This window comes from Lathamus discolor, chromosome 2 (genome assembly GCF_037157495.1).
Source record: "Lathamus discolor isolate bLatDis1 chromosome 2, bLatDis1.hap1, whole genome shotgun sequence".
Classification (NCBI taxonomy): domain Eukaryota; kingdom Metazoa; phylum Chordata; class Aves; order Psittaciformes; family Psittacidae; genus Lathamus; species Lathamus discolor.
The window spans coordinates 108,851,859-108,878,373 of record NC_088885.1 but is presented as its reverse complement, the minus strand read 5'-3'; the positions used below and the strand labels follow the sequence as shown (position 1 = coordinate 108,878,373).

At 39.7% G+C, this 26,515-nt stretch overlaps 1 protein-coding gene and 2 long non-coding RNA genes across 3 annotated transcripts; 1 reads left to right on the top strand and 2 right to left on the bottom strand.

Annotated features, from left to right (window-relative positions):
• Window positions 1–9,741: 9,741 nt before the first annotated feature.
• Window positions 9,742–12,338, bottom strand: LOC136008570 (uncharacterized). Its single transcript, XR_010610145.1, has 2 exons — window positions 12,175–12,338; window positions 9,742–10,179 (listed from the first exon to the last, which is right to left on the bottom strand). It is a non-coding gene; the product is annotated as an uncharacterized LOC136008570 (long non-coding RNA).
• Window positions 10,561–11,420, top strand: LOC136007562 (uncharacterized). The gene is made up of 2 exons (XM_065665472.1): window positions 10,561–10,776; window positions 11,229–11,420. Exons 1-2 carry the CDS (start codon window positions 10,561–10,563, stop codon window positions 11,418–11,420), a joined length of 408 nt encoding a protein of 135 aa, XP_065521544.1.
• A 572-nt stretch (window positions 12,339–12,910) lies between the features above and the next one.
• Window positions 12,911–24,537, bottom strand: LOC136008569 (uncharacterized). Its single transcript, XR_010610144.1, has 2 exons — window positions 24,296–24,537; window positions 12,911–13,136 (listed from the first exon to the last, which is right to left on the bottom strand). It is a non-coding gene; the product is annotated as an uncharacterized LOC136008569 (long non-coding RNA).
• Window positions 24,538–26,515: the final 1,978 nt, after the last annotated feature.

Here is a 26,515-nt window from a genome sequence, read left to right as displayed (position 1 = left end):
ATTTCATTTGCAATTTTAAGTAAAGGGATCAAAACTAATGATTAAAACAGGACCTCAAATTACATTCTTAGTTGTTACAGAAAGAGATTATCAACATTCATGAGGGCCCTACTCAAAAGAAACAAAAGACTTCAAATGAGCTGAAGGATGAAGTAGATTCTGCAAACAATCGGTAACGTATTAAGAAATACAGAATAGTATCAATTAGGCTCAATAACTACAAATATGTTGAGATATTTGACTACTTTTGTATGATTTATTAACTCCACGCACTAAAATCAAATGCACACAACTGTAGAAGTGGCAGAATGGATGCATCTAAGTCCAGTTCTTCTTTGACACCAGTAGCATCTTTCTTTATCACATGAGTGGAGGAAAAAAGCTTTACAAAACTGAGACTATAGTTTTTTAAATTTGCTGGAAAGGCAGTGAATCTGAAAGCAAAGGATACAGCTTGTCCGCTTTTCAAACTTGGCCCAACAGAAGACAGCTATTAGCTTTACTTATAATTTCTAGCTTCAGTATTAAGCTGGAGACTCAAAAAAAATCTAACCACACTACAAAACCCTGCCTGTAATTAGTGTGTGTTTTATGAGTGAGATGGGAAGTCACCACTTATGGTCATCAATTTAGTGAAGCAACTGGTAAGAGCGTATAAAGAGCAGCAGGGTTGTAACCTGGGATGCTAACAAAGCAGGAAGATTCCTGTGTATTCCAACTTTGAAGTGTTACTTGTACAAAGACTAAAGAATATATAAAGTCTTTAAAGAAGAAAAATGAATATGTATTTCCATATATTTTTTTATTTTAGTGAGAGCCATAACTTTTTCTGTGAATTATTCATAGCATTTTGTCCTGCTACACTGTACCTTACACATGTAATCTAGCAGGCTGTCTTGCTTGCAGTGGTTAAGACTCATTTTATCAGTCTGTTTTTCAGAAACAAGTTTAGATGCTAAAAATCTTTCTGAGCTGCTTTCAAGTAGACCTGCCCATACTGTGCCACACATCATGTATGCTAGAGTCGTGGGTAGTGTGAAGGGGTGTATAGTACTGATTTTAGTGCGGCTCCCATGATCTGCCCCAGCAGAGAGCAGAGCCTGACACCCATGCAGTAAAGTATAAAGCCTTAAAAGTGTGCTCAGCAGTTTGGAAAGAAGGTCAGCCATGTGTTTTATGTGTTACCATTTCTCTGATAAGCCTGTGGCTGTTCCAGTTCAGAGGACGTACTGTGCCTTCAAAATTAACATTGCAGTCAGACTTGTCACTTAGCATTTACGCCATGACCTTTTAGCTTGAGAATAAGAGAAAAATTTACATTTTTATGTTATTTACAAAACTGATTTTAAATGTTTTACATTCTTTTGATAACATTGTATGCAGCTTTAGTCCTCTAGCACCTTGCTTGGTAAAGCCATCTAAAAGAACAAAATTACTTTTAAATGTGTAACCATTAAGTGCTCCCCTGAATTAGAATATTATTGGCTAAATTTCATGGCTATAATAAAGCAGGTTATTGGAGCAGGATTTGTGATTTTAATTCAGATTTATAATAAGACAGAAGGAAAACAGTTAATGGATATTGACTACCAAAGTTTATTGTGACAAAATATAAAGGTTAAGACAGCTCAATCTGCACGACAGTCCTGAAGAACTTTTTCTCATACTGAAGATAGTTTTGTGATACTGTGGATTGCTCCATCCTGAATAGGATAGCTTTTCCCAAATCTTGTGTGGAAACTTTCAATTTAAGACATTGAATTAAGACATTCTACATTGAAATCAGATGTTTGTAGGAATTGCATAATATTTTATTCATTACTTTGTAAAGTAAGTCACTATTACAGGGAGTAAGTTCGGTGAAACTTTAACTTTACCATGAAGTAACAAGGATGCTGCAGTAGAAGTAACAGTACAAGTTCAACTCTCAAATAGATTTTGTTGTTGCAGAAATGGGTTGTTTTTGAGAAATGAAAGTGCTTTTGACTGACCTGTGAAATGGGAAAAAAAAAAATCAATAGCATTCATTGGCAAAACCATTCCATCTATTATGAGGGGAGGAACGACTCAAAATTAAATATTTGACAGCATATACTCAATATTCTTAACTTCAGAATTCTATAATTAAAATCCTAAATTTATAACCTCAGTCCTACGAACTTACCTATAGCAAATGCTATCAAAAGACAATGTGATAAACTAGGATAGTTTACTATCCATTTTTATCTACTTCTCATTCCAATTGTATTTTGATCTAGAAAATTTTGCCATTCTAGAAGGAAAAAGGTGCCTTGGGACTGTAGATATAATCTGTTTTATCTTGCTTATAGGCAGGAAACCATCAGCGATTGCTCCTAAAATGTATTTCAAATTTTGTTCCAGTCTGTGACTGGCTGATGCGGCTGATACAGATACTGATGGCCGAGCTCAGACTTGAGAGAGGATATCATGCTGTCAGACTCAAATGCAATTTCCCTGTACCCCAGGCCCAAGCAAGGTCCCAATAAATAATTAATCCTGTGGAAAATTCTAAAACCTCTAGGCTGTGAGACGTGAGTTTGGATGTCTGCAGTTTGGTTTGGATAAAACCCTTTAGGATTTAGGAGTTGCAGGAACTACTTGGCACAAGCAAATGCTTTCTGCAGACTTCAGACTTCAAGCCATCTCTTGCATGAGTGTAATAGGTAGGAACATTTCTAGGTTCCCACATCAACATTTTGGACATAGAAAGATAAGGAATGTTTCTGAACACAGTGTGTGCTTCCAGCAAAACAGAAAACTCTGTTTTCTCTGGTTAATAAGCAAACAGTGCATCTGAGTAACTCTTACCAGGACGGCAATGACTGCTGTGATTGGTTCTTACCTTCTTTATTTTTTTTTTCTAAGTAGAAATAGGGCCATTCTCACTACTTTAGACTAATTCCACCTTGTAAAACATATAATAAAATAGCATTGTTATTAAACAAAAATGAACTAAAATAAAGAAGATACATCTGAATTCTCTTTATTAGCAGTTTAGGCAAATAGTGCGAGCTACCTGATAGGTTTCTGTTCCTTGTATTAAGAAGCTGTTGCAAATGATACTACTGATTTTTCTAAAATTGCTTTCTATCAATAGTTTGCAATATTTAGTGAAGAACGATGACTCTCTAAAAATTTACTCCAGTGGACTTTTGTACTGCTGATAAACACAAACACAAGGTTTTTGACACTTAAACTTGCTTCCAGGTCTAACAGTCATTGAAACAGCTCATCTTTGTAGTCATTATTTGCATTTACCTTTACTAAAGTCTACCTCAATCAATCGGAACTCTTACAAATGGCCCCTTTGCACTGCACTTTGGAGGCCTCTTGGCCTGGGGGTAATTCTAGAGCTGCCTACAACTATCTCTGAGTGGCTTTAGCTTCCAGGCTGGTACCTGAGAGGGGGAAGTATGCATCAGCAACTTTCTGGCCAGATTTTTCACTCCTTGCAGTAAACACCCTAATTCCTCTAATTTCTACAACTAAGCAATTTTTTTAAGTGTGTATTTTGCATTACATATTTTAGATACATGCTTATTCAATTGAAAAGAAAGAAAATTGAGCAATAAAAGAAATACCTTTCAAAGTTGCTGAATAAAGTAAAATTACAGTAATGTACACAGGTGGAAGAAAAAGCACGTTCATTTTGTGTTTCGATTAACAGATCATTTGCAGGAAGAAATACTGTATTAGAGTAAAACCAAGTAACAAATACTTTCTTGTTTAAAGTTTTCTTATGCTTTCAATGAAAATAGTTTTTAAAGTAGACACATCATCATATTGCTTATGCAAGCTACTTAAGCTAAACAAAAGACTTTTCAAAAAGATCCTTTTTTCACTTTAGCAAAGACCTCTCCCATTGATTTGATACTTTTTATGGATGAAAACATTATTTGAGAATGAGAAATGTTTCCATTGAAATCACTTATCAAATAATAAGCCATTAGCTTGTTTTCTTTCTGGAAGGGATGATGCCAAATATATTACTTTTATGATAGGTCAAATATCACCAGCACAGAGAGCCTTGAGCATAGTTTTTAAATGCTTTGGTGGATCTATAGGAATGTACTTTATACTGCTGAGGACTTCTGAAATTCCGGATCATCAAAATGTATTTATTCAGCTCAGCTTACCCATTCAGGTGCAGTTCAGGCATCTTCTTCAAAGGAGAACTTCACTGAAGAGTCAGAGGACACAGGAACAAAGAGAAGGGTTTAGTTTGTTTGTTTATAATTCTCCTTTGCGAGATCCCCCAGGAGCAGAAAAGAGAATAGTTCACAGTCTGGTAAGATCAGAACAGCAAAAGTATTTGCAGCATGACACACAATAAAGCACTGCTTACTTGGAAATACTCTATTCCCAGCCAGCACCATCTTGTGAGACTCACACATCCTCCAGGCCCTGCCACAGACTTGTTTTGGGAGCTAAGATTCCCCTCACCTCCTGGGACTTTTCTTCCGCAGAGAACCCTAAGAAACTGATGCAAAACAGATCTGACCCTCTACAGAATATCTGGTCAATTTTCTGGTTTTTCTCCTCTACAGAGGGGTAGATTTTTAAATAGTAATTTAAAATTTGAGTTTCATTTTTATTCCCAGTGACAATGTTCGTATCCCAGTAAATTTGTACGTATTTTACAAGCCTATTTTTTCTTTAATCATGTCATGAAGAAGACCACTAATTCTCTCCTTCTGGATGGCTGCAGAGAGACCACACACACTCTCTGCTCTGAGCGCTAGCAGACTGGAAAGAGATGAGAAGACAGAGCAAGAGCAAAATACCATTAGAAACCTAATGCTGTCCCCATCTGAGTTGTTCTCTCATGGTTCCTCACCAAGCTGGCAGACTTCACGATCTTTGGTCTCTGTGGCCTGGCTATCAAAACCCATTTTATTTTCACTGACTTATCATTCCAAAAGTGATGGCAAAGGTGCATCCAAAGAGCTCTCGATTAGCCCTTGGAGGTAGTCTAAAACAAGCAGTAGCCCACGCTGTACTTTTTGGTTAAGAGACAGTGATACAAGACAAGCGCGTTTTGAGCTGATAAGCCTGAGTGAATAAAGGGCCTCTGTGGAGTACCTAATGAGAGAAGTTTTGAAGTGCAGTATGCCAGCTATAAGGAGGGATGACACTGATGGGAAATAAAGTCTCTGTATTAAAGTGCTCATTGATTAGTTGTTTCCAAAAGCACAACTAGGATCTATTTTGAGTGCACAGTGGGTATTCGTCCAAACTATGCTTTCCCGGTTTCAAACAAATTGGCAAGCTGGAAAAATCTAGCACAACTACACAGACTGTAGTGGCCTCCAAGTTAAAGGGAACTACAATTTGAATTTTAACCTCACCTAGAGATGATTCTGAGAAGATACTTGTGTTTCCTGATCTAAAACTACAAAGCATTCAGTTTGATTTTGATGGCAGTGATATAATCTAAATAAGAAACAGACTGTGGCAAGTGCCTCTGCCTTGACACAAAAAAGCTCTCATTTATCTTCCTGTCCAAGATGGCATCATCAGGGAGACATTTTTTTGTAAGATGGATCTCACCTGCACATCTGGAAATAAAGCCATAGCTTGTGGATACAGTTGCTCAGTTTGTACCATCTGTGTAGTTCCTGGGGCAGATGTTTATACACCTGATGCAAGAGACACTGGAGAATCAGTCTCAAAGTGCCATTGACTGCCCCTGCTTCTGCAGCATGTGCATTGACATTAACAGTAAATGTATTTCGTCATCAGGAATTCAGATACAGTCTTTCTGAGTTCTTCAGCACCATAACTCTAGCTCCTGGAGCTCCTTAAGTCTTACCTCAAGCCCATGATTGTTAAAGATAAATTTTATAAGATATGTTTTTTTTACAGACGTGATAACTTGCAATGCTCTCTGGTGGCTCCATGGGGATGGGCACACTGCACATTCTTAGAGCTGCAGTTCTAAATTTGGTCACCTTTCTCTGCCAGCATCCAAAGTTAGGTGTCTGTGCCCTTCCTTAAACAGCTTTGGCTGATCCTTCTAGATCTGCCTCTCCTATTGACCACTACTATATTTAACATCGGAGGTGTCTGGGGCTGAGGTCCGCTAGTGTCATGAATAGAACCGTTCACCCACTGTCCACTGGCATGTTCAGGAGCTGTCTGGGAGCTGAGCTTACCCCAGCTGTAAGACTTGTGTTGGTACAGGAGCTGCTGTGCATAGGCCTCCCTTTGGGCACTGCAGCAAACAGAAAGCCCCATGTTGTGCATTACCAGCCACAGAGACTGCAGAGGAATCCAACTTATTCAGCAGCCCAGTCATACAATGGCATTTTCACATAAACCTGCCTCTTACACTTAATTTTTATTTTTTTTTTATTTCATACATAGGGTGTCTATTTTGTGATTGCTATTTTTATTCAGGAGGACACACACTCTAGGTCATTAAATGCTCCACGAGCTCAGTTCATGCCATGTACCTTTATTATATATTCCTACTCTTCTTATGCCCTTACCCACAACATTTTTTCCTCCTATCTGTTAACTTCTGCTTGTCTTTTGGTGGACATCAGGCCTTGTGTTTGTTAGTCTATTCTCTAGCTGCCCATCTCTCATATTCTTAAGCTTGCCTTTACTGAAGTTGCATAATAATAGTAACACAGCTTCTTATTCTTCAGGCTTTCTTCATGGCTTTGCCTATGGACAACCACTGACATCAAAGATAAAAATAAGAAGCAGGTCTTCGGTTGCTAGAGTCCCCCATGTCAGACTGCCTTCTGGGAGATTCAATGTAATTTTCAATATACATATCAGTAACTGAAAGGATATAATTTATTATTGCTGCTGATCACAAGTAAGCCTAAAAATTCATTTTTTATTTGAAACAAACCATTGATTCAAGTGTTTCAAGAAAAGCCTCTGAGCTTCAACGGGAAAAAAAGGACCACTCTGGTTGGGTGGTGAAATAAATCAGGAGTTTATTTGCTAGTTTTTAACAGTCATTTGCTCAAGGTGAAATACAGCCTCTGGCACAGCATATACAACCATAAGTGAAAGGCGTTTGTACTGAGAGACTTACTGCAAACATCTACTATTTTTTCTGATAAAAATTTACTTTTATGTGTTGCATTATTTTTCTAGCCAACATCTTTGTTACCAGCTCCTAAAAAAAACTGGAAAGAAACTGCCTGAAATGCCATGGCAGATCCGGATAAACGCAATCATGAACATGTTACTGTATCAAACTGCATATAAAAATGGATATTAGAATCAGTATTATATTGAATTAAATGAGTATTACAGCCTGCAAAGCATGTTTTATGCATTTCAGCACTAAATTTTATTTATCTTCTCCCAAATTGTTTCTTTCCAAGGTGTGTCCCAGGCTGTTAGACTGACAATGCTGAATTACCTTGTAGCCTAGGAATTCTGGGGAGGAATCTAGAGGGTTTGATGACTGGGCAGAGGACAGGTGGTACATCTGGCACACGCTGAAAAATCTGGGAGGTGTTTTGGGAATGTAATAGAGCACGTTAGCTGGATGCTTCTGTTAGAGTATTCAGTAGCAAAATATTTAGTGATACTGATATTTAAATTGTGATAATTAGATTTCCTAGTTAGCACCACATTGAGAAGAATGGGAACAGTTTATATATTGCCCAGAGCTATTATTTCAGACTGTCTGCAAATTCTGATTGGCAAGAATGACCTGGTTCATATTCTATTTATATATGAGCTTTATTTTGGCTTTAATGAAAGCTTAGCTTTTGGATCACAGTTCTCTACCATTATGTGGCTTTGTGAGGATGGGAATCACAAAAGGCTTGCTTTCAGCCAAGCTCAGAGCTTCTCTAGTGAGATAGGCCCACAACTCATTACCTCGGCAAATAGTAGTCTGCAAACATGGCCATGACACCTACCATAGTTTCAAGGGATGAGAGGTTATCTAAATGTCTTAGAAGGTACACTGGACATTTGAGTAGAAAACATTTTCTTTGCAAAAAGATTGCAGAAGGAGCAAAGTAAATGCTTCCATTATTATCTCTCCAAGACATTTGTCCCCTTGTTGTAAAGGTTTGCTATAGCACACAGAATAGAGAGGAACACCCATCATGACACAGACTGTCTCCATTTAATGGCCAGTTTTGCTGCCTTTTATAGTATTTGCAGGGAAGCAATCCACGTGAAGAAAAGTCTTCTGTTAGCTGACATTTTTTCCCTGCAGCGTTTATGCAACAGAACAGCTTTGGTGGATGGGATGAGGAAAGAATCTACTGTCCTGTCCATTTTAAGAAATAGGATTATTCTCATAGTCATGGAGAACAGGAGAAGTGCTTGAGGACTGGAGGAAAGCCAGTGTCACTCCAGTCTTCATAGAATCATAGAATAGTTAGGGTGGGAAAGGACCTTAAGATCACCTAGTTCCAACCCCCCTGCCATGGGCAGGGACACCTTCCACTAAACCATGTTACCCAAGGCTCTGTCCGACCTGACCTTGAACACCGCCAGGGATGGAGCACTCGCAACTTCCTTGGGCAACTGATTCCAGTCCCTCACCACCCTTACAGTAAAGAACTTCTTCCTTATTCCTTCATAAAGGGCAAGAACGATGACCCAAGAAACTGCAGCCCAGTCACCCTCTGTCTCTAGAAATGTGATGGAACAGCTCATCCTGGGTGTCATTTTTAAGCATGTGGAGTGAAAGAAGGCTATCAGGAGTAATCGACATGGATTCACCTAGGGGAAATCATGCTTGACCAATCTGATAGACTTCTCTGATGGAATGACTGGCTGGGTGAATGAGCAGAGAGCAGTGGATGTTATCTATATTGACTTCAGCAGGGCTTTTGACACTGTCTTCTTTAAAATCCTTGTAGGGTAATCTCAGGAAGTGTGAGTTAGGTGACTGGGCAGTGAGGCGGATTGAGCATAGCTGAATGCCAGAGCTCAGAGGGTTGTGATCAGCAACACAGGGTCTAGCTGGAGGCTTAAAGATAGCAGTGTTCCCCAGTGGTCAGTACTGGTTCCAGTCTTTATCAATTTATTCATCAATGACCTGGATGAAGGGACAGAATGTACCCAGAACAAGTTTGCTGATGATGCAAAACCTGGTGGAGTGGCTGATACACCAGAATGCTATGCTGCCATTCAGTGAGACCTGGACAAGCTAGAGAGTTGGGTGGAGAGGAACATAAAGTTCAACAAAGTCAAGTGCAAGGTGCTGCACCTAGGGAGAATAACACCACAGCCCAGTACAGGTGAGGGGTTGACCTGCTGGAAAGAAGCTTTATGGAGAAGGACATGAGGGTCCTGGCAGACAAGAAGTTAAACATGTGCCCTTGTGGCCAAGAAGGCCAATAGTATCCTGGGTGTGTCAGGAAGAGTGTGGCCAGCAGGTTGAGAACAGTTATCCTCCTGCTCTACTCTGCCGTGGTGAGGCTGCGTCTGGAGTACTGTGTCAAATTCTGGGCTCCTCAGTACAGAAAGACAAGCAACTACTGGAGATGGTCCGTCAGAGGGCTGTGAAGGTGATTAGGGCACTGGAACATCTGTCCTGTGGGGAAAAGCTGAGGAAGCTGGGCCTGTTTACCCTGGAGAAGAGACAACTGAGAGGGGATCTTATCAATGCAAGTAAATAAATATCTTAAAGACAGGTTCAAGAGTACGGGGCTAGACTCTTTTGAGTGATTCCCAGCAACAGGATAAGGCGCAATGAGCACAAACTGAAATACAGGAAGTTCCATCTAAATATCGGAAAACCCTTTATTCTGAAAGTGGCAGAGCACTGGAACAGGCTGCCCAGAGAGGTTGTGGAGTCTCCTTCCCTGGAGATACTAAAAATCCACCTGGATGCAATCCTGTATAACCTGTTCTAGGGGAACGTTCCTTAACAGGGGGGGTTGGACTAGGTGATCTCCGTAAGTCCCTTCCAGCCCCAATCACTCTGTGATTCGGCAATTCTGTGATTCTCTTCTTAATTTTCTTTGAGCAGGCGCCTGGCCTCATTAACAGTTCCTTCGGTTCACATAATAAATTAACAACTTCAGTACAGATATCCTTGTCAGAACTTTCAGGAAGGCAGCTTGTCTTCTGAAGTGTTGCCTGCTGCCAGCTTACTGCATGGCCAGGTGTGGTTGTATGTAAGTGCAAACCACTGAAGAGGTGGCGTTGCTCAGGGAGGACCTGTTCATGGGAAAAGAGGGCTAGAGTAGGAGTGGAGAGGCAGAATAAGTGCATATGGGATAAACAGTGGGATGCAGGGATGCATGGTGGAGATGGATGGAGACAAAAGACTAAATAATATGGGTAAGAGTAAAGGGAAGTGAAAAGAGAAAACACAGAGACAGACTGTCTGTAGCCACTGGAGTGTTCTGCCCTCCAAGAAGCCAGTCTGATCCCAGGAACATCTTCACCCTTCTGCTGTCAGTCAATATCTAAGAAATCCAATAACAATGTGTGAATCTCACCTTCTCTCATTTCCAAACAGCTGGCTTGCAGTCTAGCACAACCCCCCACTGTTCCAGCAGCAAAAGTGATTAGGAAGCAGAGATTTATGCAGTAGTTATGTCGATAAACAGCACTGCTGCTGAAGTTCAAATGATGCATGCCTGGTTTTTGAAGAAATCATTAAGCCCTTCAGATCAACTTCAAATGAGCCTTTGTGTAAAGAAAAAAAGAAAAGAAAAGAAAAGAAAAGAAAAGAAAAGAAAAGAAAAGAAAAGAAAAGAAAAGAAAAGAAAAGAAAAGAAAAGAAAAGAAAAGAAAAGAAAAGAAAAGAAAAGAAAAGAAAAGAAAAGAAAAGAAAAGAAAAAAGAAAGAAAAGAAAAGAAAAGAGAAAAGAAAAGGAAAGAGAAAAGGAAAGGAAAGGAAAGGAAAGGAAAGGAAAGGAAAGGAAAGGAAAGGAAAGGAAAGGAAAGGAAAGGAAAGGAAAGGAAAGGAAAGGAAAGGAAAGGAAAGGAAAGGAAAGGAAAGGAAAGGAAAGGAAAGGAAAGGAAAGGAAAGGAAAGGAAAGGAAGGAGGGAAGGAAGGAGGGAAGGAATGAAGGAAGGAGGGAAGGAAGGAAGAAAGGAAGGAAGAAAGCAAGAAAGAAAGCAAGAAAGAAAGAAAGCAAGAGAAAGAAAGGAAGAAAGGAAGGAAGGAAGGAAGGAAGGAGGGAAGAAAGAAAAAGAAAGGAAGGAAGGAAGGAAGGAAGGAAGGAAGGAAGGAAGGAAGGAAGGAAGAAAGAAAGAGAAAGAAAGAAAGAAAGAAAGAAAGAAAGAAAGAAAGAAAGAAAGAAAGAAAGAAAGAAAGAAAGAAAGAAAGAAAGAAAGAAAGAAAGAAAGAAAGAAAGAAAGAAAGAAAGAAAGAAAGAAAGAAAGAAAGAAAGAAAGAAAGAAAGAAAGCAAATGAAGGAAAGGCTGCAGACCAAAGTATTCAGAATGTAGAGAAAAACACCGAGAATTAGCTGGGACTCAGTACACTCCCCTTGTGTGTGCTCACTGTGAGACAGTCTTTAATTAAGTGATCATGTAATATTTCATCCACGAGACCTTTGCCTGATTATGCACACAGGGCAATGAGGATTCACAATTTTTGCTGCTCTTGTAAAGTACATGTCTGTAGCAGGCATTTTATTTTGCTCCACAGTAATTAAATGTATTTATTGAGCTGTAGTAGGTTAACAGGGGAACTATCTAAGGAGAAGCAGAAGGGAGGAATGACTTGATGAGTAACTAATCATTCATAAAATTCTTATAGTGACAGTTCCTACAGGGATTTCTGAATTTGCAAACTGCCTCATGTCTGCTTTATTTATTTTATTTTATTTTTTTACTGTGCAAATCAGGCATTATTTACTTTATCTGGCCTCTAAATATAGTAGGAGTTGAAACTAAACAGCAGCAGTCCCCTTAGAGAAAGCACTGAGATGGTCTTTTGACCTATATTACTATTTATTTTTATGAAACTTGCAGAACCGGGATAATGCAGAACTTTAGGCCAACTGTCAAATCTGGCCAGTGACAAGTACATGGGCCAAGAGACAGGCACCCGAAGCTCACATTAGCGCTCATGCTCGCACTCACACTTGCAGTTACTCAATCAGTCACCTGGGTGTGAGCACCCAAGCCCTGTTTCCCTGAGCCAAACAGATGGGAGCTTGCAGAAGGTTTTTTCCAGTGTCTATAGCATTAGACTTACTCAGAAGGGTTTGACTTCCACATTTGTGAAACTTTATCCTGGGTTCTTGAGCGGGGAATGCCTGGCTGAATGGAAAGCACCAGTGCTGCCAACCCATGTATGTAAGGGAGTGAGGCATCAAAATGCAGGCTGCAAATCCCCGCTGGGTGAGCATCATCAGCTGGAGAGCCTTTAAAACCAAATGTGCCTTTTCATCAGAAACAATACCTCTGACAAAACACATACCCTCAAGCCTGAAGTATCTGCAAACAGTCAATTCGCTCCCAGTATGGAAGCTTATCATCAGACAGCTAATTCAGTTTTCCTCCACTGGGAGAATAAATTCTATTTACTTACCTGTTATCAGCAACAACTGTTGTTTAAAAAGAATGAAACAGAGCATGATTGATTAGTTCTTTCCTCAGGTCTTCGAGGATCCAAGGCTATTTTTGTCATTTATCATGCTACATTCACACAAGCACAATTTCTGTCAAAGTACCAGTGTGACTATCATGGTAACGGAGTGGATTATTCAGCAACATGTTAGCCATTAGTAGCTGTTTTTCTCCAGTCTTCTCTGTAACATGCATATAAGATTTCTAAGGCTACCGTATGCCTTACAGCTTTTTCTCCCATACTTTATTTAGACAGAAAAAAACCTGTTGGTTTCTGTATAAATTTCAGTGTCTAGAAATAAACTGCAATCCTCTGAACTAAAACTGGAGTTCAGATATATCTCTCTGCTAGCAGAAAAGAATGAAAGTAGAGCCTTTATTTATTTATTTGCTTTCTTGTTCTTTATCTGTATGTGTGAATATGTGAATTTTCTCTTCTGCTCTGCTGAGAAGTCTCTTACCAGGGCTTAGGTCCTGTATTCTGCCCTGGGCATTCTTTTCATGGAGTTGCAGTCAGTCGAAACAGAGCCAGCAGAGCTGCAGCCATGCCCTTGCTTATTTGCTTGCTGTTCAAGTCCGTCATTGGTTCTACAATAGACAATATGATTTCCATTTGTGACAGGTGGCGAAGCAAATGCAACCCAGACAGGCCCTCACCCAGCACAGCAGCTGTGGCTCTACCTCCCCTGGGACCCTCCATGAAAAAGTCAATACCCTTCCAAGGCACGTTTGTTCCGAAAAACTGTCTGTGTGTTTGGATAGGGACAGCGTACACCTCCCTTTCCCTGGACCCAGCCTTTCTTCTCCTCCACCTGGCATGTTTACACTCTACTGTGAGTCTCTAAGCCAAAGCTTAGAGAGTTCCTCAGGAACTGGGAATCTGCCAATGCTGAAGATGAAGGTATACTCACTTCAGCAAGGTGGACAGATTGTTTTTTTCCCCAACAAATCATAAGGGAGGGGTGTGGGTTCTGTGGGCCACTAGTTTTGACAGTCAGCTAAAGCTGCCACCTTTGGCAGTCAGGTGGTGGAACATCAATCCCACAACCGTCCAAGTCTTCTTTCTCTCTTCCTTCCCTCCTTTACTGCCTCAAAAGTTCCCTACTCATTCAGCTGCTGAGACAGGGGAGAAGGGGTAGGAAGGCATACAGGTGATCAGAAGCCAGATAGCCTAAGTGGTGCACTCATTCTCTCATTTTAGAAACACCAAATGTATATGCTGTCTCTTTCTGTCTGGCACCTACAAGGATTTCATCTTGCCATTCTTGATCTGCAATAGGCACTGTAAAAGTACGCTGATTCTTAGACTCGTTTTTTCAAAGCATGTCCATGCCCTGTGGAATCTCATGTGGAGTAAGAGGGCCCATGGGGATAGTTGTTGCCTTGACTGAAAAAGGATTACCACTCTGTGTGAAGGCAAGGTGGGTGCATCATGAGACAGTCCTATTAAAAAAACAAATCAAGGAAAGAGAAATTACTATGAATGAACTTCACGGAAATACTCTGAGGCCCCAGCTCAGTTTTTATCTGAATTAACATTAAGACTATTTTTTGACTGGATTAATTTTAATCAGGTGAGGGGAGTTACTGGTAGGCCTGAATGAAAGCCAGAAAATGAAAGAAATGCAACCAAGGAGAAAACCTGCTGCTCCGCTGGATTCATCACACCTTGTACTAATCCATCCCTCCCTGCCCTGCTGGGGAGCAGGTGGGGAGGCAGTGACTTTGTGGGTGGCCAGAAGCCAGCCAAGGTTGACACAAGGTTGACCAGAGGACCAGTACTTCTGCAGGCAAAGCCTTGCACTGACCAAAAATAAGCGCTGGGTGTTGGATAATAATCATGTAAGCCTCCAGGCTGTCCATTCAATGTGAGGTGTTGGAGCAAGCACACAGTCAAGTGAACATGGGCTGGCATCTTCATCCCCTTCAGCTTCCAGCTTGAATACCAGGGCGGAGTACGGAAGAAGCTATGTGCTCTCTGGCAGGCAGCAAGGCACCTCTGCTTTCCTTGTGATTGCTATCGCACGTGACAGCAAGCCTGCAGCGGGTTTTTATGACCAAGACGTTACTCCATCTCACCTCATGAAATCATCATCTCCTTGCAGCAAGAACAGTCCCAAAATCCAGGGAAACCTCCCTTTCAAAGGCACTCCAGGCTATTACTCTGACATAATGGAATAATTGGCTGTAATGCTGAATGAGATGATGCCAAAAGGACTGTCCCAGAAAAAAAAATGGAAAATACTCCTTTAATGACTTCACATAATCAGAATTGTAGGCATTTCTGTTTAAAGATGCAAGCATACATTTTCCACAAAAACTTTTATTAAGTTCCTTTAAAAAAATCCTTTCCTTTCAGACTATAAAAATATAGGAAGTTACACTAGGTCATAGAAGTAAAATGAAAGAATTTGTCCTGCTCTTTCTTTACTGGATACAAAATGCGAAAGGAAATCTTAACTTTTAAGTGCTGTCCCAACATCATGATTTCTGAGCAGCTTTACTGAATATGTAATAAGTTGGTGCTCTGAGCAACAGAAGACTAAGGATGCTGGTAGGTTAGTGAGTCTTTCCTAAGGAAAAATTAGCCCTTAGCTTTTAATAACAATCTATTTTTTTCCACGTTATTTATAGCAATGTTTCTAGTTCTGAGTCACACATGCTGAGAAATGTGAATGAAATCCTCACCGTTCTTTTTGTTGTTTTCTGTAAGCAGAAGTAACCTGGCACCTCTCATACAAATGGTGCTGTGCAGATTTCTGAATCCACGAAACAAATACCATGATGATTAAAAGTAGCTACAAAAATAAGGCTTCCTCTACAAAATAATAAGCTGTACCAACTTATTCTCATGGATTTTAAAGATTCATTTCAGAAAAACAGCCCTAGCAGGACCTTCATTGCAATCAAATGACAGCCTAAACCAGAATAATGTAGAAGAAAACAGATCTTAAATCATAACACTTCTATGTCTGTAAGTAGCAGAGACTCTCCACCTATACCTACGTATGCCCCAGTTGCCAAAATATTTGGTTACATTGGGAGATTTAGTGTTTTGGAAGCTGCAACCATTTTCTGCCACTTTATGCTATACTACTATATTTTTAATGAGGTCACTTACTGGAGGGTTTTGGAGCAAAATCCAGAACATTCCCAGATTGACATGGATTGCCAAGAACAATTGGAGATAAAGACAGAATGGATGACTTTCATATAGGGAAAACTGAAATCTGTAAACTAAGTATTAATTGCAAGGTGCTTGATCTGGGAGATGTGTGATATATCTAAATATAATTAACGCTTAGCTTTTTTTTTTTTGACTGATTTATTAATTTTTTAACAGATTTCTAATATTCCTCGGTGCTATTACATATAGTAGGCCTGAGTTTCATGAACAATAGGTTTCTGATGCCTTCTGACCACTCAAGGAGCCCTGAAAGTGAGCAAAACTGGCAAGAGAAAGTTTTACGCTCTTTTGTCACACTCTGGTAATTTCAGAATAAGACCTGAGTCCAGTATAAGTGAGAATAAAGGTAGCTTTACTTCTTAAAATGGAACAAACATATTCCTTGCACAGGAGGACTTGCATGTCTTTAGCATACCTTTGGCCTTTGCATTGACTTAGGTATGGAGAGCTGGGCAGATAAACTATCTACAAAGAAAAACATTTGAAGACTATGTTATCATTCTAGCTTAGTTATCATCTGCCAGCAGCCAAAATATCCTAAAACATTTCTAGGTCCTCCAAGAGAGGAGCTGCATCCTTGTTCTGTTATTTTATTTCTGTGCAATGGTCTGAAATACAAAGGTCACTGACTCTCCAAACATTCACACTTCAGTGTGACTATTCATGTTATGCTGGTTCAAGTGTATATCCACAACCTCATAAATGAGGGTCACTCTTGAGACAAAATTAGACCCTGTTGACTGCTTCTTATACAACTCTCCACATCCTCATTTAATTTACATGGAGTAAAGTGAGATTAAGCTTGGGCTTTGAGGTTAATAGTGTATTTCCGGGGGTAAGTTCAGTCCAGTCACTGTCAGTGTCATCACTGTTTTAACAACAGACTTTGAGGCTTTGTCTTATTGAGTATATATTCATATATATCTTGAGATTTTCTTGAAAAGGAGCTTGAATTCAGCTAGCAGATTTAAACTGGCATCTACTCTGATGCCAAGAAAATATGTCTCTGCCTTTCAAGACAGGGAACTGGGTATTACTGAACTGACTCTTTAGAGACATGCACAAGTTTGGATGTTAATCAGTTAACTCAGTACCTAAAACTTCCTCTCAAATTGATTGAGTTAGCATGTTTCCAAACTTAAATAATTAATTTGTTTTATGCCTTGCTTATTAACCAGCTCTGCTCCATTATGGCCTTCTATAATCTTCAGTAGCGGAAACAAAATTGCAGGATGAAGAAAACTGGGAAGAAAAATAATGATGAAAGCTGCGTGTTCTTCTCTGTTAGCACAGGGAGTTGATGGACCATCCATAGCTGTTTAAATAGACAATGTCAATAGAAAGATTGGCTCTGGTGCCTGTGTATCATTTACTGGTAGAAAGTAAATCTTCACTATTGCTTGCAATGCAATGCCTAAGATGAAGTGCTGTATCATAATGGGGAATTAGAGCCAAGCTATGAAAAGCCTTGTTGCCCGCAACTAATCTGAAGGATGACAGTATTTTGAAAAATGGATAAAGGCTACCTGAGCAGGGGGGGAAACTGCAATATCAGAGAAGACACAGCATATTTTCCCGTCAGCAATAGACGATATATCTCACAGTATTCAACATGTTGGCTGCTGTAATCATATTCAGTACAGCATGTGATTGTTTTATGCCTTTGATTTACTGTTATATTTAATTAGTGGCAATTCTGTCTTTCTGAACATTAAATGAGTTTGGTTTATGAATTCTAATTGTAAAAGTCTCTCAGATTAACAGAATGGAAAAATACATTCATAATTAACTCTTTTTTTTTTTTAGATTACAATAAGCTATTACAGGGAACAGAACAAATGTGCACAGAAAAATGATTAAATTGTCCGGAGTTCTTCATGTTGTACCACATCCCCCTGGCTTCCCCATCTTGGATAGAGACACTTCTGGATTTTTTCAACCCCAGAGCCTTCCTTTTCTTTGCAGCCACAGTCATTTGGTTTCAATGGAGACACTTCCTGAGCATCAACCACCCAGTCAGGGGAAGAATATGAGCACACTGACGCAGGCTGTAGATCATAATTTTCAAAGGCTAGAGTGACTGGAAGATTTTCCGCCCCTTAATATAGCAATGAGTGTAATCTTCCAGAAGAAATTTCACTCTCCCACAGCCTTGTCTTGAATCTTCCGTCAAAGGAAATGGGCTTATATATTGCTAAAATATCTTGAGCAGCTTTTGACACTTCAAAGCATCAGTGTGCTCAGCACAACATGGACTAGCTAACACTTCCAAAGCGACTGTACACTGAGGATCACACTGCTTTAGAGACAGACAAAATTCTTCCAAAACAGATGTCAAAACTGACACGGCAACCGATCTCTCAGGCAGTTCTGCTGTGTGCTCTGGCTGTCGCCTCTCTTAAACCTGCCACAGGGCAACGATCAGCATACTTGCCATTCAATACATGTATTTGCAGCTCTTTCATGTTATATTAAAAAACTACCTCTGCGAAGCCAAAAGGACACGTGAATGTAATTTCTTTTCCCACAAAACATTTGCTGTGTTCTTCAAAAGGTTAACCCACCTTACTAAACTGTACAAACATTATTTCACTTTTATTGACACTTTTCAGGCCATGAAATGACTTGGGGTTTAAGCTATTTATTCTTTTTTTATATATACTGGAAGTAACAGACTAATTTAATAAGCTCCACACACAGAGATATTTCAAAAACATGTTTTCTAAAGCCCTTTCTTGAAGTTGCACGAAGGTAAAGGAAAATGGCATGTCACAAAGAAGAGGTTATTGTTAAGATAAATATAGTTATATTTACAGGGCTGATATTAAATTTCATTTTTTTTTTAGTCCTAAGTATGTCTAGAGACTGTTGCACTGCTTTAACACAGGAAATGCTCCATGCTCCTTGAATTGCGAATAGCGGGGTTATATTGTACGGCCGCCTTTTCCTAGGAAAAAGTAAAATTACTATTAAAAAAGAAAAAAAAGAATATTTCAAAAGGATTATTTCATCTCAGCACAAAATTCTTCTTGCAAATGCTCTTCACTTCTGATGGTGTGAGAAAGCAGCCTGTGGAATAGTTAGCAAGGCTGGCTGCTCACTGGGGTGGCAGCGAGTGTTGTAACCTCCAGTCTGGTGCTACATAAATGTTAGTGTAGGTGGCAATTTGGTCACTTCATTTTGCCATAAGATTTCCAGAACCAATTTTCAATAGCTGGCCTGGGTGGGGGGGGGACGGGGGACGGGGGACCTGGGGTGAAGGGTCCCAACACACCCAGCATCTCTGTGGGCCTAACTGCAAAAGCTGACAAACCATTGTGTCATAGAATGGTTAGGGTTGGAAAGGACCTTAAGATCATTTAGTTCCAGCCCTCATTATTGGGAGCAGCATCCTCAGCCGAATGAGCAAGATGGTGAAGTGGGGCTAGGGGCCAGGTACACAGCAAACTCCTGTGTTCAGAGGCTGTGAGTCCCATGAGATTTCATCCCAAAGGCTGTGTCCACTCAGGAGAGTGTGATGTCCATCCAGTACAACCTCTCAGCAGCCATCCTTGTGCCAAAGCAGAGCAGTGGGCTGGGTCCTTCTCCTATGGGAGACTGTGAATCTGTCGGGCACCACTATGGGTCATGGTGCTCCTATTAAATACTCCAAACTCTAAAACAACAGAAATACAGCAGAAGTGTGGAGCATTGGGAATCTGGTGATAGCAAATTTTCTCTACTGATGATTCCACCCCAGTATTTTCTGGTGAGAGGATAACTCAGGGATGCCATGACACAAATTCTGCTTCCAAATTCAGCAATGTATTTTAAAATCCATTTAAGTAATACTGCTTTCTTCTGTGGAAGTGGATTTGACTATGTCTGCAGGATCTTGGGTTTCATACTTCATGAAATTGCTTCACATAGCAAAATATTAAAGAACTCATAGAGATTATGTAGGCTATATAGGTTAGGAAAATAATGGCACACAGCATTATCTAATTGTTGCCTGATACTTAGAAGGAAAAAAAAAGGGTAGTTCCGACTACTCCACTGTGAGCATATAGAGAATCCAACTTGTAAAAATGTGTTGAAAAATCTCCTGAACATCAGGCTGCTCAGACTGACCAGAATAATAACTTCAATCTATATTAAAACCCCTTATAAGCACCACAAAGGAAACAAGGATTTTGTTCTGGACAGAACAGTCCTGTCAGGGCTGAAACTTACAACCCCTTTGTTTTTTCCTCCCACCTTTTAGCTGAGCATTTGGGCATTACTAATCCTCAAACTGAAAGCACCAAACAACCTTTATGGTAAGAGGACAGACTGCCAGGATTGCTGCCTATCAAAGTCTGTACCAAAGTGATCAACACTGGTAAGGCCACAGCCTGAATGCTGAGTCCATTTCTGGGCTCCACAGTACAAGAGAGACATGGACATACTGGAGAGAGTCCAGTGATGGACTAGAAAGATGGTGAAGGGAATGGAGCATCTCTCTTGTGAGAAAAGGTGGAGAGAGCTGGGACTGCTCAGCCTGGAGAAGAGATGGTCTTATCGATGTGTACAAATACCTGAGAGGAGGGTGCAAAGAGGATGGAAACAGGCTCTTTTCAGTGGTGCTCAGTGATGTGACAAGAGGCAATGGGCACACACACTGAAACACAGTTTCAAGAAATACTTTTCTACTGAAAGAGTGACCAAGCATTGGCACAGGCTGCCCAGTGAAGTTGTGGAGTCTCCAACCTGGGAGGTATCCAAAAGTCATGGACATGGCTGGGCAGACGGCTCCAGGTGTCCCAGCTTGAGCTGCAAGGTTGGACCAGAAGTCCTCCAGAGGTCATACCCAAAGTTTCTAGGCTGGTCTTGTTTTGTTTCTGTGCAATTTTTTACATGCTGCTTAACTTTTATATTAGAATACAATGACTACTGAGGTACCATTTGTAAAACTCAAACTGCAGCTCAGCATTCAGCTTGGGTCTACAAACAGGCAAATTCATGTGTTTCAGTCAGCATAGCTTTAGTTGTCTCATATTGCAAATACAAAAGAAATAAAAAAGGCAAAAAGAAAAAAAGGCAAGAGCCCATTTTTTTGCATCTGCTTACTTTGTTGATTTGTGGTACTTCATTAAAATCCATAGCTTCCAGTGTCATGACAGATCAAGTAAAATATATATTTCAAAATGCTATTTGTTACCTGAAATAAGCTTCCTTGCTAATGCCTTGTTAGACCAGTACAAAAGATCCACAAGTTCTGCTTTGACAGACAATAAGAAACACCACACATCCCAGGAGAGAAAAGCAGCCCTATATGTAGTGCACGCACCAAACAGAACACTGTGTTAAATACGAGGAAAACAGCTTTTCCTAACAACTAACTACTTTACTGACTTGTTCCATGTTTAGGGCCAGGCTCTTTTTAAAAGGATTGCTATAACTTAAATTCTCATATAAATTTGATATGAAATATTTCTAGAACTGTAAACAAAGCTAAAGCTTTCCCGTTCAGTTATAAAAAACAAGTTTTGTTGTTTGGTTTTTGTTTTTTTTTTTCTTCAACGTAATAACAGAAAGTTTCTCCTGCAGCCTTTGACAGATATTTTGTATACTCTTTCTTTTGCACTTCATTAAGAATTCTGTTTAAAACTTGGTGCATGTTATTTTCTGACATCGTATTGGTACCCTGTATTTTCTTTATTGGAAATCTTTCATACTCCCAAGTACAGACATTAGACCACACAGTCATCTTTTCTTCTTTCATTAGTTTAAGCCTGTTGTGGATAGATCAAGGTCCATTTTTTCCCAGAGTATCTTCTTAGCTCTTTCTGAAAGCCTGGCCTATGTATGAAATGTCAAAACCCCAATGCACTTACTTGGGTATTTTGTGCTCTCTCATTAAACATTTTAATACTCCATAGAAGCAGAAAGAGTTATATTTCTTCCCAAGTGGGACCGCACTGCAAATATATGGAAAAATATACACAAATATGAGAGCATAATGTACTGAAACGTAAAAGCATAATGACAGTTTTAACTCCTCAACTGATGAGTGTTGATAACATTTGGTTATGAGCACATAACTCAGGAGAGGCATATCAGATGGTTGTGGTAATTCCTGTTGTCTTTCCAATTAGATGTAGTGTATTTGCAGTAAGCCACTGTAGCTGGAAGAGCTTTGAGATGGAGAAGAGCTAGCAACACTGAGGCCATATCAAGCGAAGAATAGGGGAGTAGAAGAGGAGGTGTCATATAAACTGATTTACAGAAGTCCTTATAAATTTTGGATAACTGAGTATTTCAAAACATTATTTATATTGGATTGTGTGATACAAATCAGGGTAGACCTGTATGATACCAAAACTGAAAACCTTTTTATATTCTGTTGTTCAGTAAAAAAAAATAAATTGAATTGTACTAAGATACCCAACATATTTTATTTAGAAATTGATTTTTTTTTAAAGTAATAAAAAATTAGGACATTACTCTAAGCCTGAATTTTGAAACTATTACTTTCTAAAATTAAGGGAGGAATAAATATCTAAAATCTCTGTAAAAAAAAACCAAACAACACCTTTTATGATGCACTGTCTCACTTTTCTACAAAATGGACAAGCTCCACATGCCGTATTAGTTCTACTTTTACAGAACCTGTAGATTTTCTTCTAAGGCTTCTTTCATTAGTTCCTGACACCCAAAGACTAAGCAAAGGCTTTCTTAAGTAGCAAATAAAACAATTTAGAGACTTAATGGACTGTCACTTGGAAGGAAAATTATCTAAATACAGGCAGCAATTGGTTTTCACTGTAACCATTCTGCTTTCAGCTCTTCCCATTACCCTAACCTTTTGCACTGCAGCGAAAATACATTAACAAGAATGTGAACATGGCTAAAGTGATAATTCATCCTGACAAGATTTGGAGCCACGCAAGGTAAATTTCAATAAAAAGTCCTGTTAAGATAGACAGAAGTAATTTGGTCCCATCCTCCCCTGTTATATTCAACTGAGTCTGAACAGCCACCATTCAATTTGCATAGAAGCTTACATTACCAATAAAGAGAAAAAAAATGGTACAAACAGCAGTGAGGAATTTGACTCCTTTTCCTGTAAAGGGAATGGGCATTTGTCCTCTACTGAAAACACAGAGTGGTAATATGAGAAATACTCATTTTCTCTTGTTGCAAGCAATGCATGAGGACTGGTGAAGAAAATTTCTGTGTTTACCTTTTTTCTTCAGAAATCAAATGAGATGTGTGAAATTTAGCAAGAGAATGTTAAAGCTTCATTGTAAATTCAGTATATTTTTAGAGATGTGCTATCTGCTTTAAATGCTTTCTAATTTGGATCTGAGCAAACAAAATCTGCTAGCTGAGATAAATACCTATGTAGGATGGAGAAGATTTTGGCTGGGATATATGCAATCATCCATATTAAAAACCTTTAATAAAGCACTGAAGATTTTTGTGGTGCCTTATCAACACATAATAAAATACAGTTTTAGGACCCAAGTTTTCACTTACATTTCACAGATCTGAATAAAAATGTTCCTCCCTTGGCAAGTTGTGAATTTGGACCCTGAACCTTGCCACTGTGACCATCTTCCCCAGAAAAACCTGTGTGATACGGAAGTCCCCAGCAAGAGATGAGGCAGGCTGCTCAATGCAACATTCAGAGAGAGCCAGCGTGGGCATCTCTGCACCTACAGCAAACACATTCCCCAAAGACCTAGAAAGTGATTTGGGTGACTCACATGAATTCCCAGAGCCATCGTGTTACCCACAGAGTGTCATCCTCACCTGCCTCTCAAGCAGGGTACAAGATTCCTGCAGGTACCATGTCATGTCTGCCTGGTTTTGGGTACAATCTAAGCACCTACCTGTGCTTTGACAGTTGAATCTTGCCCCAAGCCCCCCCAACACTCATAGGAGTAGGTATCTAAATGTCTTCAAATAGCTAGGCTTCAGTCTCTAAAATTAGGTGGTGGCACCAAAACCATTATGCAACACTACACTGCAAATGGTAAGGTTATTCTGGTTATCCAGCTATTTTTAAATCCATGGTAAAAAAAATTTCACCAAATTTGCATATTCTTAAGCTGGTTTTGTTAAACCTAAAGATCCCTTTTTGGCTTTACTGTAACTATTTCTGCTTATGTTAAAGACTGTATATTTGGCTACAGAAAGCTTTTTAAAAGTTCATTAGAAGACATTGAACACCATGCTCTAACAGTGCTTCCTTTCTCTAGGGCTAGGCAAGCACTAAGCATTTCTGGGAGTCCTATCATGCCACTGCAGGAGGATGGCTTCTCTAAGGTTTCCAGACTTCTATTACACATTGGGGAGAGAAAAAGAGCCGGCAACATGTGTTCCCATCCTTTCAACTCAATCGTCTGTGTGATGACCCTCCTTTTCCCTTCTCTACCTAATACAGCCTGCCCTTCTTGGACCCCACTCCATTTTCTAAATCACAGCCCCAGTGGGGTGGAGATCCCCAGGTCCTGGTTTCTGATCTCAGGGTCATTCCTACTTTTCTCTTCTGTGATTGCCTAGGGGAAAACAGCCCTCTAAAAGCAGGACTTACCTGCTCTCAGCTGTGTACCATAGCTGAGAAGAGTGGAGTCAGCTTCCTTAACACCTCCTCTTCTGGTTCAATGAATCTTGCCCTGCTGTGAGTCACCTCATATGCCTCCCTCAGGCACCTAGCCTCTAAGGAGGTCAGAGTCCAGCCTCCACTCTTATACTAATCCTTTTTTTGGGCTGGCTGAAGGCAGCTCCTTGCTCAGTGAATGGTTTTAAATCATCTCCCTCAGTCCCTAGATTTCATTGTGGTCAGCATGTTTCTAGAATGAAGAATTGCAGCATCCCAGTTATAAACACACAAGGTTTTTATTAACTATGGTTCTAAAAGCCTAATTCCATGGTTTAATCATTAGATAGGTCTTCCTGCTAGAGATCAAACTTCAAAGTCAGTCTTAGGTCAAGTTAACATTGTTTAATAAACATTCCCCCATACCAACCATGTACTGTCAAAAAGTCAATGATCACCCACCACACTGCTTGCCTTTTGCACCCCTGGAATTAATTGGCTTCAGAAAAAAGTCATAGTCAATAAATGTTTTTTCAATTAGCTAAGAAAATCCTCATCTACTGAAAGTTACAAGTCATCAGTAGGATGTAACAAATAACTGAATGAAACTTGCCTCAGTTGTGAATGAAACTCATCTCATTCATCTCAGAAGGCTCTGATGCAGCAACAGTGAGACTATGAGTCTTGTAAAAAGAGCCTTTTCCTTTAAAGATTTTACAGCAGCCTTCCACTATATTTCTGGGGGGAATACCAGACCTCAGCGGTGGTAACATCTAAGGCAAACCCTTCCCTCTATGTGAATTTGGGTCACATGGAGGTTCCGTGTTTCAGCTACAAGAGCCACACAGAGGCTGAACCTTTCATTTCCTGCAATGTCGAAGTTAAGAATAAAGAACTGTTACTGTGGAACAGTACGAATGGGAAATCTTCAGCCACCTGATATACAATAAGGAGATTTACAAGAGATATTTGAAGTGACCAAGAACTGTTGGAAAAACTCTGTCCTTACAGAGTTCAGCCTTGGACTCTTGGCAGCCAGTATTCCTCACAATAGGAGGGAGATTTGCCAAGGAATTTGGATCAGGTCTCTACACTTATTCTAGGCATTGAACTACGTTTTGCAATGCATGGAGGAAAAAATAGGGAGAAATTAAAACTGTGAGTCAGAACCATCCCTAGAAGGTGTAAATTAAAGGGTTAGAAGACATCTCACTTTTAAATATTATTCACATTCAATAGAGAAAAGCAGCCCCTTGATGTTGCACTGACTTTCTGATTTAAAGCTCAGTAATTAAAAGCAGCTATTTTTAAAATTGATATTTGTTAATCCAAGATGCTGTTACTTTGCATTTCATTCCAGGCAGCACTTCTATAAGTTTTCTCATAAAAAAGTACCCCAAAAGGACCAGTTTTAGACCAAAAATCCTGTGAAAATTTATCCACTGGATTTAAGATGTGGTGAAATTAAGAAGCTTAGAAAAATGCCAGCTAAAGTCCCCCAGCTTTCTAGCACCACAATGGATGTGATATACATTGGAAATGAACTGATTTCAGAAGAAAGGACTTGCACTGGAAATCATACACTCCCATTTGGGCTCCAAAGCAAGAGGGAAAAAAGTCGTGATTGTACCTTGCTGGATCTCTCCCATGGCTTATCATCCTAGGGGAGGGGACTGCTGGGCATCCTGTATTGACTGGAAAATCTCTAGGTCCTAAATTTTTCTCTGATTAGATAAGTATAAATGGGTATTAAGGTCAGATTTGAAACTTGATGGTGTTTCTTTGTCACCCAAAGATAGGAGTGATAGCTATGTATTTCAGATCAGCTGTGGGGAAAAACAGCCTGAATAACATCAGGACAGATTAGCTGCCATTAACTGGGCAGAAAAGATACTGGGGTTAAAAGTTAAAGATGGGTAATGTAAGATTTTGAGTGTTCTGTTGTTGGACTTTAAAAGAAGACTTGATCCTTCTTGCTGATAATAAGTTTTCAACTTTTTTGTTTAGTCTCAATTTAATTTTTGTGTGCTTTATCCCACTTATTTGTTCCTTGTTCTTCTACTCTATTCTTCTTCCTGTAGATCTGAGCTCTAATATTTTTTAAACATTCCTCTGCTAGAAAGAAGGATGAAAATGAGAGTATGTCTTTACTTCTAGTAATATTCAAGTCATCAGGTACCTATTTAATCAGTTTTGCTCAAAAGTTTGTGGTTG

What these genes read in the sequence shown, in the direction of transcription:
- LOC136007562 (XM_065665472.1), top strand. Translation starts at nt 10,561, where the DNA reads ATGTCGATAAACAGCACTGCTGCTGAAGTTCAAATGATGCATGCCTGG. An exon ending in AGAAAAGAAAAGAAAAGAAA is followed by an intron (nt 10,777 to 11,228) that starts AGAAAAGAAAAG and finishes AAAGAAAGAGAA; the next exon opens with AGAAAGAAAGAAAGAAAGAA.